Source organism: Calonectris borealis, chromosome 2 (genome assembly GCF_964195595.1).
Source record: "Calonectris borealis chromosome 2, bCalBor7.hap1.2, whole genome shotgun sequence".
NCBI lineage: Eukaryota > Metazoa > Chordata > Aves > Procellariiformes > Procellariidae > Calonectris > Calonectris borealis.
The window spans coordinates 143437558-143461549 of NC_134313.1; the positions used below are offsets into that span (position 1 = coordinate 143437558).

The 23992-nt window shown below is 38.8% G+C and overlaps 1 protein-coding gene across 3 annotated transcripts in view; it reads left to right on the forward strand.

The window, feature by feature from the left end:
• SLC25A13 (solute carrier family 25 member 13) overlaps positions 1 to 23992 on the forward strand; it is a 102531-nt gene that overhangs the window by 13356 nt on the left and 65183 nt on the right. For 2 of the 3 annotated variants that reach the window (XM_075143708.1, XM_075143709.1), the window contains 3 exons: positions 10792 to 10845; positions 14850 to 14992; positions 21619 to 21734. In XM_075143708.1, the coding sequence (XP_074999809.1) occupies positions 10792 to 10845; positions 14850 to 14992; positions 21619 to 21734 (313 nt within the window). Of the gene's footprint in view, positions 1 to 10468; positions 10505 to 10791; positions 10846 to 14849; positions 14993 to 21618; positions 21735 to 23992 lie in introns of those variants that run through there. The other variant, XM_075143710.1, reaches the window with a different exon arrangement.

Genomic DNA, 23992 nt, shown 5'->3' on the forward strand with positions numbered 1-23992 from the left:
GTCAGTCTAGCTGGAAACTACTTTGTAAAGATCATGAATTAGTCCCATGTTGATGCTGTTCAAAAGGAAGAAAAACATGGCAACAACAAACTTTCTACAGTTGCTTTTACTCTGTTCACATGCCCAAGTCAGTTACTTGGTCTACATTTTTTCTTTCAAGGCTGACTGGTGTGAAGCAGTGGGTTCAGTCTTTTCTGCATTGTGAACATTGTACTACAAAAGTTTTGGGCTTCTCTTTTCTTCTCACAGTAAAGAAAAATGATAATGACTGTAAACCTCTTACAATTTGCTTTTGATGTTTCATTACATGTAACCAGTTATGAGAATAGCCCAAACCAGAATACTTAATTCTCAAGTGTGTAAACATTCAACCCAAATACTGTATAATTAAAATAGCACTTAATAGTTCCTTATTCTATGTGCCATTGACAAGTTAAGGATAGTAAACCAGCTTTTTCCCTTTTTCTTGTGGGTAGGTGGGGAGGGAAGGAGGGAAAGAGGGCACTGAACTTTTGAAAATCATGGAAGGAGCTTAGCAAAGTATGCACAAAAAGACTCTGTCAAATACACTATTTTCCTTCACTGTTTTTAGAAAGTGTTATACAGAATATGTGTCTACAATTCTTTTGTGGCTTTGAAAGCCTGAGGGTACTTTGTTGTGTGTGACCCACAGTTTGATTAAACAAAGATATATATAATGAAAACTAGCATGAGGTCTCCTGGCTTTTCTGTTCACTGTTTGAAGACTTCCTGGGCTGGCACAGGTTCTGAAAGATGTGAGGAGTAACCACTGATTGATCACCCAGCGTTTTCATGAGGCAAAGCATTAATTTTTTGCATTTCAAAGGGCTCGATCAACTGGTCAGAAAGAAATTTTTGGAATTTTACTAAGTTTTTGACAGTTGATGACAAAAAGGGAACTACATTGTCATCTGATACTAGTAGCATGCTGTGGGACCGCAGACGTACTGCTCTGAATTTGTTTGGTGATGCTAGGGTGCTGACATCAACCCAAGTGTCCAAGGGATGAAATGGAAGAACTCCTGGTTAATGAGATATTGAAAGAATAGTGCTAGAATTTCTCTAGTATCTTAAACTCTACTCTGTGTTTGGTTAGTCTGGCATTTTTAGATTTTAGTTTAACTGCAGTGCCCCCAAAGAAAATGGAAATCCTTTTCTTGGCAAATAAAACTGATTAAATTCTGTTTTCCTCTCTGCTAAACATACCTGCCTGAAAGTAATTTTAGGATTTTTTTTTTTTAAATTCCTATCTTTAAATCAGAATGCTCAGTTTGACATCATCATCATTTCCACTGCAACCAAATGATCTCATAAAAATATACTGAGGGCTATGCAGAAGAAGTAAATTTAATGTTTTAATGAAACAGTTATTGCTTTATGCAAATATGTGTAATAAAATAGGCTCACAGATAAGAAGCCAAAATCATTCAAGCTAAAATCAGAATAGTTCCTAATTAAAATGTATTAAAATGCTGGAAATGTTTCCGCAGTTTCTTAAGGAGATGAGAAGTTTTTAATTATTGTTGTCAGGTATCTTACAACTTTTGCAAATTATGCAGAATTATTGTGAACTCTTTAACAATTTTGACTGAGTTGTGGCAAGTCACTGGCAGATTAACCTTTGGTGTTACAGTCACTGCCTTACATAAGTGGTCTTTGTTGGATTATTTGGTATTCCCACATGAACCTGCAAATTATTTCCAAGTACTCTCTTTGATAGCTTCAACTTTCTGTTCAGGTCCTTAGCAAGAATGAAGGTCACATGCCCACAGTGGCCTGTGGCAACTATGTAATCTGCTAATATTTAAGCACCGAGCATTTGTTTATTGTTAATACTGAAGATAAGAATTGTAAAAGAAAATGTTGAACTGCCTTTACTTTGTAATTGCCCTGTCTTCAGGGGGATGATCTAACAATTTAAAACTGAAACCCATATGATGGGAGTTGGACAAACAGTAATACCATTGCTTGCAGGCAAGAGAGCATGTTTGCAAACTCATATTTTGGCATATGTATTTTGAGATGACAGGTAAAAATCTTTAAGGGAGACAGAGATATTTTGTTATTTGAAAGTCCGGATTTTCCATAGGCAGAGGTTGACTAGCATGTTTGTCTGGGAAAAGTGGATAGTTACTGTGACTCTTCCAGCTGTCACAGAGCATGGGCATGCTCCCCATAACCCACTACTCCACTGTGCTGAGTGCTGCACAGCCAAAAAAAAGAAAAGAAAAAAAGAACCTATGCTTTTTTTTGGTATTGTTTCAAGTAGCACAGTTAGTATTGGCCCAAGTATGTGTTGGAATGCTGCTGTTATTTTTGTTAGCTATAAGGAAAGGTTCCTGACCTCAGGATTTAAGATTTTCTTTGAGTTCCATCATTTATAGCCTTTAATAAGTTTGCTTCGTGTGTGTGGTGCTGTTTCCATTGTGCAGTTGTCTTTTGTTCTTTTTAAGGTTGTAGAATTGGATCCATGCACACATAGGGATTCATGCCCACTCCCACACTCTTTCCAGTTTTCTGAGCTGCTGAGGTGTAGCATTTTGAATAGAGTTGAATAGATGGATTTGATTATAAATAGGATCTTGAAAAGTGAACTTCGGTGTTCAAAGAAGAAAACACAACACCGAAACAAAATACATTTACCTGTCAGTTATTCCTCCGTAATTCCTGTCACGCAATTATTAGTCAAGACATGTAATGTATAGGAACTTTTCTCCAGCACATTTCTTTCACTTGCTCCTTCACAAGCATGAAGTCACAAATAATAACAGTTAACTCTAGCAATAACTTGAGACAGACCTTTGCACAAGTTTATAGGCACTGATTGCAAATCCGTATAATTTTTTTTTCCTTATCACAAAATTATTAGTTATCTAAGACCAGATCATTCTGTTATGATACCCCTGTACGGCACTGTTCCAGGTTTGCTTTCTTCAAAGGGCAGCAGGGTTTTGGTTATTGCTGCAAACAATCCTGCTCACTCACTGGGACCTTGTGTCACAGTATAACTTCCATTGCATTGACATCCGGGAGGGAAAATCACGGAGAAACCTTTTGTAACACTGTTCAGGCTGTCTATTCCTGCCATTGTTTGCTGTCTTGGTTCTGTAATTTATGAAGGTGTCAGATAAAGCGCGGGACACTTCTTTTTAGGTCGCTGTGTGCACTGCATAGTGTCAGGCACAGTGCAGGACTCTCAAGAAGTTCCCTGGTGGTGCATTGTCATATCTGTTGTTTTGAATCTTTTGTTTGTGACTCGTCTTGGTAGAAGCAGGTACCTGATCATTTAGGCTGTAAAAGCTGCTTTGTGCCATGCCAGGGGCAGAGTGAGCATTTGGGCGTTGGGGCCTGGAGCGAGGAGCCAGGTGAAACCAGGAGTGATTGTCTCTGTTGAGCTGTGAGCTGTTGGGAACCTCGAGCACCATGAGCGTGGGGACCTTGGAGAGGCTCGTTAGAAGTTTGTATGTTGCATTTAGGAATGGCTCTCCCAGAGCTCACTGGTGCTCTGCATAGCTGTGAGACGATGCTTCCTTGTGAGAACCATGCTGTTAAATGGCCTTCTGTCTCAATTGTGGCTTACCCATTGCTTAATCCTGGTCCAAATACATATTTTATGCTGATAACATTGGGTGCCAGATACAATTCATGCTGCCCTAACAGTCTGCCACTTCTCCCTGACAATTTTTGAGTGATAACGGGTATCTAATCTTCTGCTTCCTCCAGGAACTACTTTTGATCTTGCTGTTACGCTGGAGAATTTTCCTATCCTTTGCTTCTTTGGGTGAGATGACTGTTTTCCTGCCAGACGTAAGCCTGAAGTTTAGCTCTAGAAGATGAATTGCTAGCACTGGGATGACTGCTTTTGGAAGGTGAATGTGAGGCAGTTGATGTCTTGAGCTTATGGTCAATGCACTGGTTGTGCAGTAGCACTTTTGTAACAGAACAAGCCCTGGGAGAATCAAAAGGGAAATTCTATAGACTGGGCTGAGGTAGCCACCAAATATGTTTTAGCAGCTTGACATTCATAATGCCTAGATATGCCTTCATTTCCAATAGGTGTAAAGAAGCAAAAGGGAGAGCAAAGTAAGGGTTTTAGCATCTATCATCCCATCCATCTACGGTGAGCAGGAGGAGGATATTTTTGAAAAATACCCATGAGTTGATGGAAATGTCATTTGATCATTCTCACTAGTAGCTCATTTGGAAATAAACTTTTTTATTGAAGAACCCCTAATATATCTTATGTATAATTATTGCATTTCTTCGAGTGAGTGGTGAGCTCTAGTTTGCTGAGGTACATTGGGATATGTTAATATTACATAATGGCCATAGCAAAGTAGCTTGCTTGTGTATCTTGGGATCACAGTCCTGAAGATTACCTGAGTAAAAACGTGTTGTAGAGGAGCTATGAGACAATAAGGAGTATTACTTCGAGGAAGAAGATGGACTGATGCAGACTACTGTAGCACTTTATGATAGATAGGTAGGGAAAGTGATTGTTTCTGATAGCAACATCAGAAGTGAAAGAGAAATTCCTGTTTTTCACAAAGAAACAGGTTCAGTTTCTCACTGTAGTGTAGTGCATCATGTTTTGTTGTAGGAATGACAGCAGTTGCATCCTTATCCTAGTCCAGAGGCTGAGTACAAACTAATAGTCCAGTTTGCTCCTAACTGCATCTTCTGATGCTTTTTCATTTTGTTAAACAATTTTGCTAAGCAATGACAATGCCTAGCTATTTTTACCTTAGTATCGTGCTAGCTTTATGGTCCTTCTGTTTTCCAGGTCTTTAAGTAGGAAAATTGTAGAAGTACACAGTCTAAATGTCTTTTTACATAGCATTAATTAACTATTCTTGGAAATTCTTGTAGCAGTTTTCCTTGAGATATATACTACTCCCACCTTTGATTCTGTACCTTCTTGGAAGCCTTGCACAAACTGGACAAGCATTTTGCTGTGTGTATGTAATTGATAACTGTGTGTTGGTCCCCAGTCAGTTTGCATGCAAAAATACTATGGTTTATTGGGAATCTCCCTTGTGTGAGAACCGTCTTATGAACAAGCCAGCTGCATTTGCTTTGGGACTTTGAAAGTAGGATCAAAGCTAGCAGGTAATTGCCCAATAAAGTAGGTCTGTTAGCTTTGATGCACTTGGGGGAAGTGAGGCTTCCACTTATCATGGTGCAGAAGCCGGACTGGGAATTGCCTGGAGATTTATAACTGTGACAGAGTGAAGATGGATGTGAATAGTTTTGCTTGAGATTTGCTGTCTCTGTTAGCTAGCAAATTTTGTTCTGCTTCACCATTGTGTGGGGTAGACTCAGCACAACTGTCTAGTTTCAGCAGTGTTTCTTCTGTAGCTCTGCATACTGGATCAGCCTGTAGGATCCGAGAAGACTTTGTTGGTTAGTGTTAATAACATATCTTTTTCTTAGCTTAGCTAAGTGTTATTAGACAAAGGAATGCAGTAACTGCTACTTAGTGTAGGGTTACACTTTTGCAAAATCTAATTGTAACGTTCAATTCTGAGGATGAGAAGTGTTTTTAGAAAATAAATGTTTTTGTCTCAAGGCTGACTGTGTTCTGACTGATCAGACTGAATGTACTAGAATTACCTGCTTAATGTACTAGAAGTACCTGCTTAGTAGTTATCAGCTTCTCTTACAGTGCTTCTTACCCTAAGCCTTTGGGTAGGTATGCCAAATGCCATCTGATTATATTTTCCTAGGAGAAATACTAAGCTTACCATTAGGAAGGTCTGGCAAGAAGGTCTTTTTGGTCTGCATTCTGTGCCAGGTCTCCTGGCAGTTGTCTGGTTCCCTGCTTGGTGAGCTGGTCCACGTCTTGCTTGCAAACTTGCCCGTGACGCCGAGTTCTGCGTAGATTGCTTTCCATTTCAGATCATAGTCAAGTTCTTTTACTCGGATTCTGTGGTACAAAAGGAACGACTGTGCTTTTGCTGAGGTGAGAATATGCTGAAGCATGTTGGGCTAACAAAAAGTGGTTATCGATGCAGCTGAAACAGGAGACAGTGCCCTGGACAGATGTTGGTGCAGAACACTTGTAACTTATGATGCTGTGTGTGATGAGGGAGAGTGACCAATGCAAGTTGCTAGGTTAGAAGAATGATTGTATATGTTTGTGGTAGTATTAGTGTAAATATGGAAGACGGTGATTCTCATCAGTGTAAGCAAATTAGTTGTATTAAAATACAAACTGGAGTGTTGTTTTAGCATAATACTTACACAGTACTAAAAGATTTCTGTTCTGAAGCCAAATTTGGCCAGTAACTGCACTTTAACTGGTTTCTGATATTGCAGTCACTCATTTAAACAAGAATGCAAGGTCAAACCCTGGCTTGATCTCCTTTGGAGTCGCATGTTTTGAGTGTATATGTATACTTTTAACTGGAAAGAAACATTACGATGATCTAATCTGACCTCTTACATAAACTGGGCCATATGTTTTTGAGTTTTACAGGTGGACTCAATAACTTGTGATGAAACTGAAGAATACCTCTAGAAGACATGAGGTTTCAATCTTTCAGTGGTGCCAAATACATTGCGTTCTTTAGTCGTGTTTAAGATTGGAAGAACTTTAAAAAAATAATCTTAATTTCAACATGAAGCTCCTAGAGCTTGTGATCACTTGTTAGGCCTTTCATCAAACATCTCTCTGTACGTGCCCGTAGATGGTGTTCTCTAGAATTAAACAGACTGAGCTCACTAGTGCCCGGCAGCAAGGCAGCCCTGCCACACCTCCAGGTCCGTGCTTGGAGAAGGGCTGCTCTCCAGCATCTTAACCTGCTCAGTGTTAGGAGTTTTTAAAGATAATGAGGTAGAGGGGGGCATCTTTACCTCCATCGACTTTCTCCTTCATACTTGAGCTGTATTCAGGTTAAATCATGAGGAAGAAACAGTATTAGAGATGTTTATCTCTTTTCTTTGGTTAGGACTTGCTATTGTGCCAATAAACTTTCTGGAATATTGTAGCATACCCAAGTGTTCCTGCATCACCATCACTCTGTCCAAACGGTGGCTACTAAAGTGATCTTTACCATAAAGGTGAGAAGGTCAGACATTTTATATTTGCTGTTAGGTTAATGCCATATTGGCATTAATTCTGATTTTCCTACTGCCCTTTTTCCCTCTTGCCCATCCGTGTTGTTCTTTACTGGGTGGAGCACAGTCACTACTTTGTTAGTCCTTTTGTATCTTTTGATATCACATACCATCTGAGAACTTGTTCCTTCTGCCTTGTGTATGAAAAATATATTAATAGAGTTGATTAGAAATGTAATATAGTTTTCTTTGATTCCCAGTGGATTCTGTTTTCTTGTGTTGTTGTACAGTTACATTTTTCTGGGAAGAGTCTGTTTGCGTTTGTTGTTGAGGGTGGAAGTGAGATTGAAAAGGCATGTCAGTGTAAATTGAGCATAAGTCAACAAGGAGAAAAGAGCTCTGCTGGAGCAAATGGGCTGAAATTAAGATCAAGGTGCAAGGGAGTCTAAGGATATGAACAGCTCCAGTGTGCAAATCAACCCATGTGTTACTGTCCCTCACTTACAGAGCTTTCCCTTTCTCTGTGCACCCTCTGTCTCCCTTTGCTGAACGTCATTGCTACTGGGAGGGATTCAGTGTTTTTAAATTCAATTCTTATATTGCCTGAGATGTACGGTGCTGGCTGGTTCTTCATATACAGTATAATGCACATATATACATAGTTATGTTGGCTAAAACTTTCAAGTATCTACTTTAGGAATGAAAATCCCTGCTGACATTTTCTGTATGTTATCCCAGTCTTTTCTATAGCTTGTCCTGACTTTGTTATAATCCTACCCTTCAGTTTCTGTACTCCATGTTGTCTCCTGTTTTTTTAAAAATAAATGTTTTTTGGAGAGCTTTCTTCACTGAACCTTACTTAATAAAAGTTACTGGTTTTTTTAAAGCATCTTTTTGTAACGAGCAGTAACGAACATTATTTCCCTCAGATCTGCTTTATCAAATGCCTCCTCACACAGCTAGACAGATGTCATGCCTGCCAGCTCACAGGTGGTTTTATCTCAGGCTGGTTTTTGTCTTTATGGAAAGAAGATAAAGTGAAATGGAGAAGTCTTTCCAGTAACAAAACACATCACCTAAGCCCAGTTATATGAAAGTCAGTAAATATCACCTGAGTTGACTGAAGGTGAAGCAACTTGTGTGTGTGGGTCGCTTTTCATCAGGCATGCTACCTGGTGGCTTGCAGTCTTGGCATCAGGTTACTTAGCCCACCTTCAACTGCTAACATAACTGGGAACAATTTTCAGAACGGTATTGAAAGTGATATTTTGACCTTTTCCAGAAGGGGAATCTGCTAGTAACGCTTGTCATCAGGATCAGTTCTTGTGTCTGTGTGTGCAGCTTCAGCTTTGCCCACAGCTGGGGATGGATGAAAGGCTGAATTAAATACTTCTCCTCTTAGCACTGGTATGGCTGCACTAGCATTGGTCCTCCTGAAGTTGTAACATCATGTAATAGAGGCTCTTTTCCTTGCTTGGGATCAAACAGACCTTTCAAAATGGAGATGGGTGGGTGAGACATGAACTAACCCATTATGCAGTGCTAACCATCCCTCTCCTCTCCTGTTTCCTGGGAAATGGAAGTGTGTGGAAGTAGACTGCGGGAAATAGAGGGAAGCTGTGGTCTGCAGCTTCTGCGTGGGCAGCCGGTCTGCAGTGACGCTGTGCGTTCATTGACCTGGCCAGCTTCAGCCTGTCTTTCAGTATAAGGTTTGAAAGAAACTTGCTGTAAAAAAAAAAAACACAAATCCCCCCATAATCAAAAAGGGTCTGAAAAATGGCAGCTGGGCTGTGAGCACATTTTGTCTCCCGAGTTTCCCAAGATGGTTAGCGTCAGTGAAACTGAAGGAAAAAGAGTGGAAGTTCAGCCATCGGCATGTACCCTTTTCCTTTGTTCTTTTCATCCCTGGTTTCTTTAGGCTTAGATTTCTGGGACAGTATAAAATTTAAACTTTAAGGCAGATTAAGTGTGATACCGATTATATTTTTAATGGGTACAGATGTTTGAAGTGTCTTGTTTGCCTGTATAGTGACGAGATTCTGCATTGCAGCAGTATAGAAATGTTGCGGGTTTTTTTCTTTCCACAAAGTTCCCAAGTTCCCAATTGCTCTAGAGTACCAGATTTTTACAAATGGAGTTAAAGTAAATCTCTGCTTACTACACAGTGATTACACTTAGGACAACTTGTACTTCAAAAAATACACATTTTTAGATTCCCAACTTCACAATTACACTTTGATTTTTTGCAACTGCCTCCACACAGATTTCTGTGCAAACACAGAATTGGGACTCCAGCTGTGGACTCTGTCAGTTGAGGCCTAGCATAACTTCAGGTGTGGTTTTTCCCTTTTAAAAAACTTTAAAATTTTTAAAGAAACCTTATTCATACACTTTTCTTAAAATACTCTGGGGTTTTTTTGTGCGTTTTTTTTTTGTCTTTTTTTAGTTTTTAAATGACCCATTCAGGGTGAGGAAAAACTTATAAAGATTCTTCATTAAATGTACATGTGAGGATATAATGCTGTTGTACAGACTTACACAAACTCCTACCATTTTCTGCAGTAGTCACGGGTGCTAGAAATGCACTTGCAGTCACATTCGCCTTTACAGTCTACCATTGCTCTGGAGAGTCAAGAAAGTAGGTAGTCATGTTTCATTGATAGTGATTCTGATGTTTAATTCTTAGGTGAGGGTAAGATTTTACGTCTTGCCCTTTGGCTGTTTATTCCCCATTACAGAGATGTTTTCACAAGTTTTTTGAAAATCCAGGTTTGCTTGCAAAGTAATTTTTTTTTTATTAGAAATAGATTGATGTGCTGAATTGTCTTATCGGATGATGGTTATTATGTTGGCAAGCAAGATTTTATCAAAGTATCCTGAAGAAAGAAAGGGAAACTCTATAGCAGGCACAGACTGAGGCGATGAATCCACTTACTGCCAAAAGCAGCAAATGGATGGCACTGTGTGTCAACAAGGAAAATGCTGATGGGCTTTCTCCATAGTGGATATAGAATTTTTTTTAGTTCAGTGTTTTGGGAAAAAAAAAATTCTAATTACTTTGAATTTGTGGTGATAAATATAACTTAGATTTTAGTTGGAACTGGCTAGTTGTCTGATCTGCAGAAAAATCTAAATACTGTGCTTTCTGAATTTACCTCATCAAAAAGGTCTACACTGTAAGTTTAAATAGTTTAAAATGTTGGAAGTAGGAGGTAGAAGTACCAGTAAACCAAATAATTACATTGGAATTCAGTCTTTTAGGGAGTTGCTTTCTTGGATAAGTTTGTATGTCCGAGTATTTTATTCTTGCCATCTATCAGTTGGGGGCTGCGTATGGTACTCTGAAATCCTTAGATGAAAGATGCTGGAAGTATAAAAATCTATATGGTAGAGATGTGGTATAATGCTGAAGCCCAGCAGACAGGTATGTGGAAAGATTTGATACTTGAATATCTTTATGACTTGTTAATGTGTGCTTGTTTAAGAATTGCAGGATTGCATAAGGGAAGCGGTTACAACAAAAACGATGAATAACTTAGTGTAAATGTGAAATGAGTAAAATAAGCATGGCCAGCTAAAGCAGTACCTAATTTATTTAAAGTGAACATTATTTTCATCACTTGTTCTGTTGTTTGAATTCTTCCTTTTAAATGACACTTTGACATCTTTTGTATAAATTATGCATATTAATATAATTGTATTTACTTGTAGGTGGCTCTAACCAAGAGAGCTGATCCAGCTGAGTTGAAAACAATATTTTTGAAGGTATGTATAAAGTAAATATTTTACTCTTTCTGCTTAAATTTTTCATATCTTTTGCTCCTTTGTTACAGCATACAACTCTTGATAGTTTTTCCAACCATTAATCATTCACTGTATTATTACCATGTTAGACTTAAATATCATTATCAGAATTGAACAATGCTCACCAAGAAGTCAGATACATTCCTGAGTGATTATTGTATTGACTCAGAAGAAGTATTACTATCTTAGAAAAAACGCGCATTGTTCAGAGAATGGGGTGGGAGTTTCAATATTGTTCATAGACATGGTAAAATGTTCGTGTAGACTCCTTGCTGTTAGACCATTTGGTAAACTTTCTTCTCCTATCCTTGCTTCCTTCTTTCCTTCAGAGTTAACTCTTCTTCTCTAATTTGTAGAAGCGTTGGGAAGCTCACCTTGTGAAGTGGTGGCCATATTTGTTATTTCACTAAAATTCCTTCTGTATTTGCCTGCTGTAGAAGTATGCAAGCAATGAAATGACTCGTGTACTTGTATACTTGAGAGAAGTGTGCTTTAGTGTTTTGCTGGAATATGGCTTTCTTTGACCCATTCCCTAAATGTAAATAATTACTCCTAACCTTCCTAAGGTGTATTAGTACAGTGTCTGTAGTAGTTTGGTAGTCTGGTATGAAAAATGAGTACAGGAATTGGTGGGTCTGGAGAATATATGTGAGGTAGGTGCCGCAGTGCTAAAGGGAGCTGTTGTATCGGAATTATTTTTATGAAGGAGTTGAGTGCCTAAGAGAGCCTATACCTTTCCAAGTTACTCCCTCCACCTTCCCTCTCTCCAGCATCATACCCCACTTTCCGTGCATGTTTTCCATTGTCCCTTGTGAGCTATTATTAACAATATGTGTAGGTGTCACTATGTATATTGCCAGTATTTATAGTTTTATCATATACTGTCAGTATTTATAGCTCTGAAATCAGATTTTCAGTTGAGAAAGCCAGGATTTAACTTATTAAGTCCTGGAACTTGTTTCTGTCAGGAGAGCAAAAAGACTCTTGAAAAATAATTGGATAATGGGATTTTCAGAGGCAAATGCTTGAAGAGCAGTAGCAAGGCAGCAGAAAAGGCAGACAGGGAGTAGACCGTTGACCCAAGACGATGATAGGATTGAGGAGGGGGATAAGCATGGTAGAGAGAAACCTGGTCCCTTCTGCAATGTGAGGCAGCGCCCAGCTGTGGTGAGGGTTGGTTGGTTTGCTGAGAATAGTGTGAAAGTTGTTTCCTACCTGCCTGTGGGTATTCACCTCTTTCTGAAGATTGTAGCTCCCTCAGCTTTCAGTTTTGGTGGATTGAATGGGTCATGGTTAGGCACACTAAATACCGCCTCCAGCTCCTTTTTCATCCTTTTCTGCTTCTCCTCCCACTTAAAGAAGGGGTCTCAATAAGCAGAGTGATGAAATATGAGCTGAATGTTTTGTTCAGTGTAATACAGAAATTGTCATGCCGTTTACTGCTGAGAACGAAAAAGGATGAGTGAATGTGATACGTTGTTTTATGCTCTACAGATAAGCAATGGCCGGAGTGTTAATTAAGCTGCTTCAGACGATTTTAAGTGGTGAGGCCAATACAGTTGCTTCTGCAGAGTGTGGGATCTTATAAAATAACTTGACAGCTATTCTTTCTACTTCAATTAAGAATTAAAAAATATGATTCCCAGGTAGGAACGTTAGCCACTGTGTAGAAATAAATATGAAGCTATCAGTTTAAATACAGTTGATTACAGTCAACTTTTAGCATTTTTAATACATCAAACCCCCAGTAAAATGTTTGCAAATCTTACTTAAAATGGAGTTGAACTGGTTAATACTTGACTATCTAAAATGTATGGAAATAAGTTACCAAAAAGCCATTAAGTACTATTGTATAATATCAAATTCTCTGTGGGTATAATTGCCAAAGTGGGGAAAAATACAATTGTAAAGAACTGGTTTTTTTAATGTCTCTCCTCCAAAACCAATAGAATTGATGTTTTTCTCTTTTTGTTATGATAATTTCCAAGAGTAACTCTACTTTTTCTAAATCTTCTACCATAACCCCTAAGAGATTAGATTTTAGTCAAAGTGATCAAGCTGACATTTTCCAAGGTCATTTTCTATATGTAGTATAGAGTACGTGATTGGATTTCAAATACACTTGAGTAAATCACAGTGACAAGAAACAGGGGGACACTGAAACCTTGTGCTGTTTTCTGTTATTGAGTGCCCTAGCAGGGGGTTAGCCTGGAAGAAAAAAATGAAATATAGAAGCATAGGCTGTCTGACTTATTTGATTTGTTTCTCAATAGCAGCTGTGTTAAAAGTTTTTGAGGCTGGGATTCTGAAAGATTCTGTCTCCCTGCAAATGATTACATTGAAATCAATTGATCTGCTAGTTCTTATAAAAGTATACAATTGAAAATTCCTTGCAGTGTATCAACTAGAAAGCTTGTGTTACGAACAGTGTCTATTGAAACATGAATCCTTAAATGGTAACCAATACATAGATGCCAAAGCAAGTTATGTTTTGTTTGGGCTTGCTTCTCTGAAGCCTTGTTTCTTGAAGATATTGCTGTACCTGAAGACTGTATTTATATAGCACTTGAATAAAATAATCTACTTACTGTTACACTTCGGCATCCCTCTGAGAGTTATATGCCTACAGCATGTATAACGGTACTCTGCAGGCACCAGTGTGGCTCTGTGAAATGAAAACCGTCAGTTTCCTTCCCTTAGCAGAGCCATAGCAGTGTAAAACAAAACATGTGTCTTTGAAGTATGCTACAAAATAGCAATAGGCATCTAATTTATTTATTACTTTAGTGTGGATAATGCTCTGTGGGGAGCTGCAACAATGGTTTATCATCCTACCTTACCTTAAAAAAGAATAAGAAATTAGCAGTTGCTTTTCTGTTCTCAGTGCACATTTGTTATCCTGAGACAGACCTGTTTCTCTTAAAGCTAACACATAGTTCTGCAAATGTTGGCTGGGATTTCTTTTCCTCTTAATTATTGTCCTTATCCTTTTTCTTTCCTTGAAAAACACTTTTAGGGTTGATTTCAAGTTTATCCTTCTACAGAAAATGAGGGCTTTATACTTTGAGGGATGGCTGAGGAGTCAGGCTGAGGGTGGTAACAAAGGCAATTTTATTTATTTATGTATTATCTTCAAAATATTTTAATATTCCTTTTCCTTGATATGTAACATGTTACTAGAGCCTTCCCTTGGGAGCAAATAGGCTTGGGTCTGTCCAGTGCTGTTTCTGGAGTAGTATGCCAGTAACTATAGTATAAAGTGGGAGTAACGTATGCTGGTGGTGTTTGGTAAGGTCTCGGACCCCTTTTCTTGTTTCTGCAGTATGCTGAAGTGTCCAAGTTCTTGCTTTCTCTTGCATTTTTCTGCAAATGCTTATTCTCTGGTCTCCTTTCAGCAGTTCAACCAAGGAGGGTTGAACTGTGGGTTCTCCGTTACTTATAGACCAGCCGTGGCTGAAGGTGATGCGGTGGAGTTCCTCCAGAACAGCACCCCCAGGTGGACACTCCTGTGGGATCATCTACTCCACAAGCACTGTAAAGTCATTTCACAGGTGTAAACCTACCTTCTCATCCCAAAGGAGTCACTCCAGATAAATAAAATATGCTGGAGTATCCTGTTGCTGTTACAGTTTCAGCGGGCCAGAGGTGCCACATACATGTTTGCATGTGTGCTTCTTGTTCAACTTCAAAAAAACATTCGGTACTGGAGTATTAACTCTTTTTAGACTACTGCGGAGAAATTGTTGACATGATAAACAAATTATTGTATATCTGCCACTCTTCTGGCCGGGAAACCAAGCCTTCAGCTGCTCGAGTAGCTCCCCACTTACTCTCTCCTGTTTGGGTGTAGGCTGTAGGTTCTTCAGAGAACTGTCTCATCTGCTGTAACGTAAGCCTGCTCCTGATTGGAAACTATGGGTAGTGGTAATAAATACCTGGCGCTAAATATTGTATTCATTTAACAGTACGCAAGTGTGGAGAAGAATGGCGAATTCTTCATGTCTCCAAATGACTTTGTCACACGGTACCTGAAGATAATTGGAGATGGTTTGCCTAATGCAAGCACTGTACAGCTCCTTGCAGGCGTGGTGGATCAGACGAAAGACGGGTAAGTGTTTTTTTCTTCTTTTTTTTTCTTTTTATGTTGATAATTTAAAAAATTATTATGTTGATAATTTAAAAACCATTCTTCTAAAACAATCTGATCCCCAAAGGCTAGTGGGGTATGGTTTTGCTTTTTGCTTTTTTTCTCCTCCCTGCAGATACATAAAGGAATACAGTATTAAGTGGATACTGTAGAAACAATGTTTTGGGCTGCATGTACCATTTAGCTGAGCAAACCATTTTCTGTGTACTATGTATTTTTAATTAATTGAACCTTTCATGGTTTTTGGCTGGCTCCCCTAACTCTCTCTTTCCTTTCCTTCCATGAGTCTTTCTGTCTCTGTTTACTTTACGTATTTGTCACAAACACATTCAGATAGCAATCCAACATAACTGTAGATGGTGTAGGAAGAGATCGTAGAAGAGTGCCCCTGCTTTGCTTTGCTGTAGCACTGTTAAAGGTTTTTGCCACTGTTTTTTCCCTTAAGAGGGAGGAGTAGCAACTAAGGTATTTAAGGAGCCACTTTGCAGTCTTGGGAAGACAGCAGTGAAGTTGGTTGCACATGGTTTGCATTTGAAAGGCTGACTTTGCCAATAGGCAAGATTAGCTACCCCTCCATCTTCCTCCCCCCTTCTTTAATGAAATCCTAGCTTTTGCTTTTGGTACTTGCCCAGGCAAGCTGTCTCTTCACCCATATGAATGCATTTTTTGAACCCTGCCTTTAAAGTATCTTTAGAGAAACTTTAGAATAATTAGCTATGGACTTAAAGTCTGTAGTTGTGGCATTTTTAGAAACCAGAAAACTTCAGGCATGACTCATATCATTGGTTGCAGAGAGTAAAATGTGAGATAAATAAAGCACGACTAGAGAATGCAGGCTTCCTAGGGAACAGATGCATGCATAACCGAGAACTTTTGCAGTAGTTTCTGTGCTCTCTTTTCTGCTCAGCCAGCCTCATGTGTCTGGCAGCCGGACACCTTAAACCTTGCAGACGAGTTAATGCGATGATTGTTACCCCTGGTAAAAGAATTCTGTAAAAGGTTATATCGGTAACATTGGCATGATGGCAGCAAGAAAGTGGTGGCTTCAGATAGCGTTCAAGTGAAAACATTAAACGTTTCTCAGATTTCTTCCCTTGGTTCGATGCCTGCAAAAACAGCATTTTCCAAATTGCACGGCTTCAAATCCATTTTGTAATAAGAAGATTCAGAGTATAATCCATACCTTGTGATTTGGATCCCTCACAAGCAGAAGCTGGTGTCAGGAAGAGCAAAATGTAAAACTGTAGCCTATGTGAACTTGTTGACAAGTTGGGATTTCATAACTTGGCGTGATCTTGCAGGAGTTTTGTGGTGTAGTATTGAGGCTTCTAATTGCTGCTTTCTCTCATGGGTAAGGACTGTTTCAGCAGTCCAGACTGTGCAGTGACAGGGAACTGCATGTTCCTAACATGTCTTTGGAGAGTCTCTTCTGGTATTCAGGCTGTCTTCTTGTTTAGCTGCTATACTAATATGTGAAAGAATGGAGAGAGTTCAGAAAGCGAGTAGCATTCATCTCTCTCTAACCTGGCATTGTAGCATTTTTTGCCATGTGGCCAGGCATTTGTACCTTGTTCTAGTGGTGTATAAAGTAATTTGCTGAGTGATCATCTGAAGCAAGGGTCACTTGCTTTTTGGAATGAAACTCCTAGGGATGGCAATAAGACCTACTGGTCTTCTCCTATTGAATTCTTTCCAACTTGGCAGTCCAGAGCTCCTAGTTTTAAAGTGAAGTACAAAACCGCTTTTGTTAGCGTTCATTTTTAATAGGCTGGTCAGCATTTAGAGACTTACACGTGTTAAGGTCATGAGAGTCTGTTCAATAATTCAGCTTTATTTCTAGTATAAAATAGAAGGTAGCTTGCAAGGGCAATGACAAGTTAATTTTGTTATAGTGTTAGGGGCTTAAAGTAGTGAGGTTCTGAAAATACTGCTAGGATATTTCTAGAAGCATTTATCCACTGTCTCGGATCCTGGTTTTGCTCTGAAGAAGCATCTGTTCTTCATGACTGGTGAGCATGACCACTCTTCACCGAAAGGGTCTGAGCCCAGAATCACCAGGGTTGTTCATAGCACTTTTTAATTAATTCCTTCTGATTTTGGTGAGAAGTTAGGTATAGGTACTAAGTGTAATCAATGAGAAGTACTAAAATGGGTAAGTCGCACGGGTGAAAGGCAGACAGCACAAGAGCTTCTGACTCATGAGCTGGGCAAATAGATAGGCAAAGAGTTGCTTACACCAGAACTGAAGAAGTCCTGAGTGTGAAGTGTAAAGAACAGTAGCTCTTACGTACAATCTCACTGTGGTTGCTGTGGTCAAAATCTCTCATGTAGCTCTAGCACAATTCCTGCTTTGCCGGAGATTAAGGATTTGAGGGTATCTACAGGAGTTGCTGGTGGTGTGACAAAGGTATGAGACCTCTTAAGGCAGACTCTAGTGATCATTGAATATCTGTTGCCATGGGAGCAAGTTTTGCCTTCATCTTAAATCAGGGCATAGGGTTATTTGGAGGTAGGCTTTCCTTCTGTCTTCTTATGGAGGCATCTTTTTAAGGTTTCCATTCAGAAAAGGAAATGTTTTTCTTGCTGATGACCACAGAAGCCTTTCAAAGTAGTCGATTGGTAATAACACAGATTTTTTAAAAGTGTTATATCGCATGGCTGTAGTTTGTATGAAACGGACTTAAGAGCCTTGACTGGTTCCTAGCCTTAAGCTTCTCATTCCTAATTTTAGTTGGAGAAAAAATGCTTCATTTGACTTCGGCTGGATCAGAAACCCCCCCAAAATAGAGTCACTTTCTCAAGGCCTATCAGCAACAGGCCAGGCATTTTCCATCTTGCCTACTGTAACATATTGTTTTTCAGTCTTTTGTTGTACTTCTAAACATCTGTCTAACAAAATAAGTATTTACAGCACATCTCTGTTTGGACTGTAGTAACTAACACTTTACTGAGAAATACTGTATGCTTTATTTTTAGAAAGGACAAACTATTCAAAAATAATACTTAGAAATGCCAGCATTTCCATTATTATTGGATATAAATTTATCCTCTAATGCACCAATTTACACTATACTTAGTTTACCTAGTTTGCAGCGTAAAATAATAGATGTAGCTTCAATTTGTGTCCCATTATGTTATCATATTTAAATTGCTGATACAGTAAAAACATATGCATTGATTTCTGAAGGAACCTCTTCATCACTGCATTTGTATGTATTATTACAGCGGGTAATGGCTTTTTTTCCTTTCATGGTTACATGCGGACTTTCTCTGGTGGGAACGCATCATGTCTATGTGGTACCCAGATACCATGGGTGTGAGCACCAAGAGAAGCAGCATGGAAAAAAGGAGAGAGTAGTAAATAGTGGTCTTGCTGCACCATAACCAGTTGTTGTGTTTGGACTGCAGCTCTTGTGTGTGGATGTTTTTAAAATATCAGGTTTTCAGTCTTCCTGAGTAAATTGTGCAGTGTTGGCATTGTTAATGAGGACGTGAAGGTGAGGGAAGACTTTGACCAGTTGGGTAGGATATCTTCAAGACCGAAGTAAAATTTTGTAAACATTTCAGCTTCCTCTCTTTGCACTTTGTTAAAATACTAGGCTTTTCTCTGCTTTTGTAACATAAATGAGCACTTGTTTAGTTAGATAAAATAACTCTTAAGTAGTATATTGAAGTCCATGTTAATATGTGCTGTTTAATGACACCTAATGATATTCAGTGAAGGGTTATGCAAAACCCAAAAGGGTGATGCTAAACCGGAGAAAAAATGTGTTACCCAGGCAACTACCCTTGTGCAGTATAGAGAAGTGAGCATATGGCTATGTAGTACACATTATTTCAGCATCTTTAAGCACTAAGAATCACATGTGTAATTGACTGTGAAAAATTACTGCTCAGTTACTGTATTGTATGGTCATAATAGAAGTAAATGAATACGTCATTGTTGTTAGAATAGATCTGTTGGGAATCACTAGCAGGCTAGTCTACTTAGGGAGCAAAAATACAATAAGAAGAAAATAGCTGGTTTAATTAACATGTAAAAATTGGGTTAATTTGAATTCAGCTGGCACAGCAGATATTAATGTCTCTTCTTTAATAGTCTGGCTAGAACCACACAATTTGTACACTTTTAATCTTCCTAGTACTATGAATAATTGTTTTTAAAAATGGATATAGGGTTATTTTAAGCATCTATCTCTGACTTATTAGGGGGATTTATTACTTGCAAGTACTGACAAAGGCTGCTTCTACCAGTATAAAATCTTGTAACAATGTTAATACGTGAAGTTTTAATCAAATCCAGGCCTAATAACATAGAATAGCGTGGTGCTAGGATTCTGCTGGGATAGGTGCTGTATTTCTTTTCTGTGCCCTCATCACTGTGTTGGGATCTGTTGGTAAGGACATATGCTGGTTGTTGTTCCACACAAAACAACAACTTTATCAAAAGTTGTATCAGCTTTATCAAAATGGTGTTGGCAGATATTTTACATTTTTAATTCTAAACAATGCTATTCTAGAGTCTTGTCGCTTGCTATTTTGTCCTTTCTATGTGTGGGCTTTATAGTCTTTGGGACAGAAGAATTCAGTGCTTTTTATCTGGTTGCTGTTGTAGAAGTTTTCAGGTATGTAACCAGTAATAATGGATTTGTAACTTAAGTCACATGGTAACAATAAATATGCATAAATGCAAAACTGAGTAGGTTGTGATATGTTGGTTTAAAATTGAAGGAGATGTTGCATTTTTTAAACCTTCTTTTGGCTTAGGAGAGATGGAAGTTTTCTTCCATTTAAAGACTGAGTATATGTGTATTCTGTATCTAAAAGTGCGGAGTAGTGAGAGCTCCCAAGGAGCTTAAAATAAACTACTCGATGGCCTGCCCATGTGCTAACATGTGCATATGTAGTAACTCATTGCTTCTTTGCCAGTAAAGCTTAAGGCATGCTTATATGTTTACTGGCATCATCAATTGTGAGTTTAATATTAAGAATACCTGAGGAGGTTTCTTTTTATTTGTTTCTCACACTACATAATAACCTATGGTGGCAAGTTCCCAGAGCTAATTATTTGTTAGACTATTTCTGACTCTACATATGCTTTCTTTTACTTTTATTTAGTACATACATATTGAGGGAGCTAAAGTAGAACAGCTTTTCGGCCTTCTCTGTGCCATGGTTTTTTTTAATGTACTGTTTTGTTCATCTTCTCGTGTCTTCATGTTCTTCATGGAAATCAGCTCCTGTTACCCTGTGGATGTTTGGCTGCTGACGAGCAGCAAGCACACTTCTGTGTAACTTGAAATTAATTCCCTAAAGACAGGGTGACTGGAAATTGCTGTATAGTCATGGGTCATCATAACTTGATGGAAGGAATGTCTTTTCCAACCTAGGTATTCAAACACTTTGTTCTTCACTGTTATTGCATACTGATGGAAGTTTTCATTGAACTGGCTGCAGTGTCATTTTGAGTAGAAGTCCTAAGGGTACAGTTAGTTTCTAATAGAAAAAAAAAATAATTTGTTTTTGTGTGTGTTTCTTGACATTTGTTATGCTGAATTTTGTGCTTCTCGGAAATAAATCTTTGTTCCCTAGCTACTGCCATGTGAACTCATTAAAGCTACATGCTTGCTACGCTGACATAAAGCAGTGTTGAGAGAGGGCAATCTAAAATCTCCCAGGCTGCCAGCAGGCCCTGCAGCCACACATTTGAAGATGATTTTAAACTGTTCAACCTAGACATTAAAGAGGTAGCAAAATGGAAGAACGGTTGGCCTTTGCCTCTTTAAGAATAGGAGTTTGATCTCCATTTGAACTCTTGGGTGTGACCCAGAGAAATTAGAACTGCTCAAGATCTTTGCTGTATCAAATCTACTGCTGGAAACAATGCCAAGATGTCTAATTATGTATTTCTGCTTATTAACTAACTTAAGGAAGGGCACCTCTGCTTTTATCTCTGCTCTGCTACTGCGCTCGCGTATTGGGAACCTGGCTGTAATGATGAATTTGAATAAACTGCTCTTGGGCTGAGGAAGAACGTGCAGACTACTGCTTGAAATTTGTGACTCAACACGCAGGACTGGAGGGCTGCGATGGATGACTAATAAGTTGCTAGCAAACAGATAACACATTCTGATCGGTTCCTTCTGAAGTGAGTGGCAGCATGTAGGTCTTGAATGGATTTGCTGTACAAAAGCCTTAAGTACTGAGTCTTGAGGGAAGTTACTCATATCTTTATTGGCGCTCTGTCTTGCCAGTGGAGGGAGGTAGGCTCCCCCAGAGGGCAGTTCAGTTAGATATTAAAGCTCAGGTGAGTAGCCACACTGAGTGCTTTGCTTATTTTATGTTCTGTTGTGACTTGCTGAGAGGAATAGTTCCTGTTCAACAAAGTCATTTCCATCCAGGGATATAAAGGCCTCCTGACAGCGTTGGTGATAGGGCATTTTAGGATAAATTTTAATCCCTATTGATAACATTTTGTACAAATTTTGGTTGTGATCTTATTTCTTTTGTATAATCTATGTTATATTGTATTTCATTTTTCTGCAAGCACGTGGTTTCATAGCTCTTCTTTTTCCTTCATCCCTTAGGTTGATATCCTTTCAAGAGTTTGTGGCATTTGAATCAGTCCTGTGTGCTCCAGATGCATTGTTCATAGTAGCCTTTCAGCTTTTTGACAAGACTGGCAAAGGAGAAGTTACTTTTGGTAAGACTGTTCTTAAATGTACACTCTTAATTTAAAAATCCCTACTTATGCTAAACTCTATTTCACCTTCTGTTACCGTAGGAAACACAATGATTGGTAGTGCAACTACACTAGTGCCAAGCAACTTTCTGGCTGAGTTCTTTTAATCATTTACATGTGCACAATATGAAGTCAAGGTCATGGTCATCTTCATGGTTTTCTCTGGAGAACTGGTCACTTTTCTTTTTCTCTTCCCCAACATGCTTGTGCAGGTCTTCAGAACACCAGTGAAAGGTGACTATAGGAAATGATTGTAAAACCGCAAGAAAGTTGCCAGAAGACTTGGGTGAATGTTGAGCCTGAAATTACCCTGAATTATTTTTTGTTTAAATTGGCTATATTTCAAGCTGGCTTCCTTTTAAGGTTTAAAACTTTCTTCTGTGAGATTTTACAGTAATAAATCCACTATTACCTCCACCCCCCAACCCCGAAAATTCAGCTGTGCATTGGAGGTGTGGTGTTTGCACTGACAACATGAGAAATACTCAGGCCAGTTTAAAACTTGATTATGGAGACTATTTGTTTCTAGGCACCATAGAGACAGCTTTTGATATCTGCAGGACTATCTGCCACCTGCCTAATGATAAGGACCATTCTGTCTGGAAGAAGGATTCAGAAATTATCAGTTTTTAATAACTTCAGACATTGAGCTTGCACTTCAAAAAGTATGGGGGATGTTTTTGCCCTAAGTACCTACTGGATAAAATTGCTATTTCTAATTTGCTACACTTGGACACAGTTATCCATATGTTTCAAGTTTTATTAATTGGTTGTTAAACAGTTTTAAGTAAAAGGAAAGTTGGATGACATTGACTCTTTGTCTTTCCAAAATGTATCATTCACATGTCCTTTGTCTTTTGCTAGTATTCCCCACACACGTTTTATGCTCAGTTAAAAAAGCCCTTCCCTTTCCATTTGAACTGACAAGATCCTGTTACCATTGCTTGAAGCATCATTGTATTCCTTCTACCATCTCCAAAAATCTGTATTTGAAGTTGCGGTTGGTGAGAAGACTTGCTGTCTCTTCTTGTGTCTGTTTTGGTTTTTCATTATTTTGGTTGTCTGTTGAGGTTGTGAAAGATGTGCTTTTTGTGTGCAATATTACTTTTTAGAATAGCTTTTTAAAAATTACTACAGATGCTAAAAGATTTGAAAAGAATTTCAGGAAAAAGTTCTGGGGATCATAACCTTGATGAAGGAAGTATTTTGTGCCTAACAGTCTTGTGCATGTGTATGGACAGGGAAGCAACGAGAGACGGCATGCTTTTAAATCAGGAGGGTGCACATATTTTGCAGAGGTTTTGTTCCAGCGCATACAAACCAGGGTTCCTGGAATGCCTGTGATGTGCAGGTTCTTGTCTGCGTCAGAGCCCCCAATTGCTTGGAGCGCTCGTTAATAATCTAGGAAGAACTGTAGTCGTTTGATCTGAATGTTGAATCAGTCCGACTTAACTTTTTAACTCTTGGCATTCTTGTTTGTATTTTTCCTGATGGCAAATGCTTCCCTTGGGGTTTGACACAGTGAGTCACGGGATTTGTTTGGCATTTGAAGTCCATTGAAGTCCTTCTAGTGATGAGAGAAACTCCTATGCCAGGCTGTATTTAAGGTATTTGAAAGGGGAGACATGCCAACATTGGCAGAACCTCAGATAGCTTTTTTTAATTCCTTCCTCTCCCCCCTTTGAAAACATAAATGCATTTGTAACTTCTGTATAGTAGCTTGTGGCTACCACCCCAGCAAACGCCTGGAGTGGAGAGGATGTGAGAGCTGTCTCAGCGTTGTGCATTCTCAGCAGAAACGGCTGACCTTTAGACAAAGCTCGTTCTATTTTCTATCATAAGAAAAAAAGCTTTTTCCCCCTATTATAAAAAAACCCCTAATATTTTCACGAATAAATTATTACAATACTATCCTGTAACGTTGCCACTCAGTGCCTCAGTCATGCGTCTTTGAGGTTAATTATGAGATCTTTTTCCATTGACTTGAATGCGAGTGGGATCAAGTCCTTATCAAGGTTAGGAGACTTAAATAGGGGTTTTGTATACTGTGGAATTACAGTGTGAAAGGAACAGAAGAAAAGGGAAAGGATCGTTTTTCACTATACTGCTGTTAAGTGCAGTATCTCAAGGATCCCATTATAAGTCTGTATCTCATTTTATTGTTGTAAAGAAACAGCATGGCTTATCTGCGCAGTCATTGGTTTTCTGTTTACTGAGAT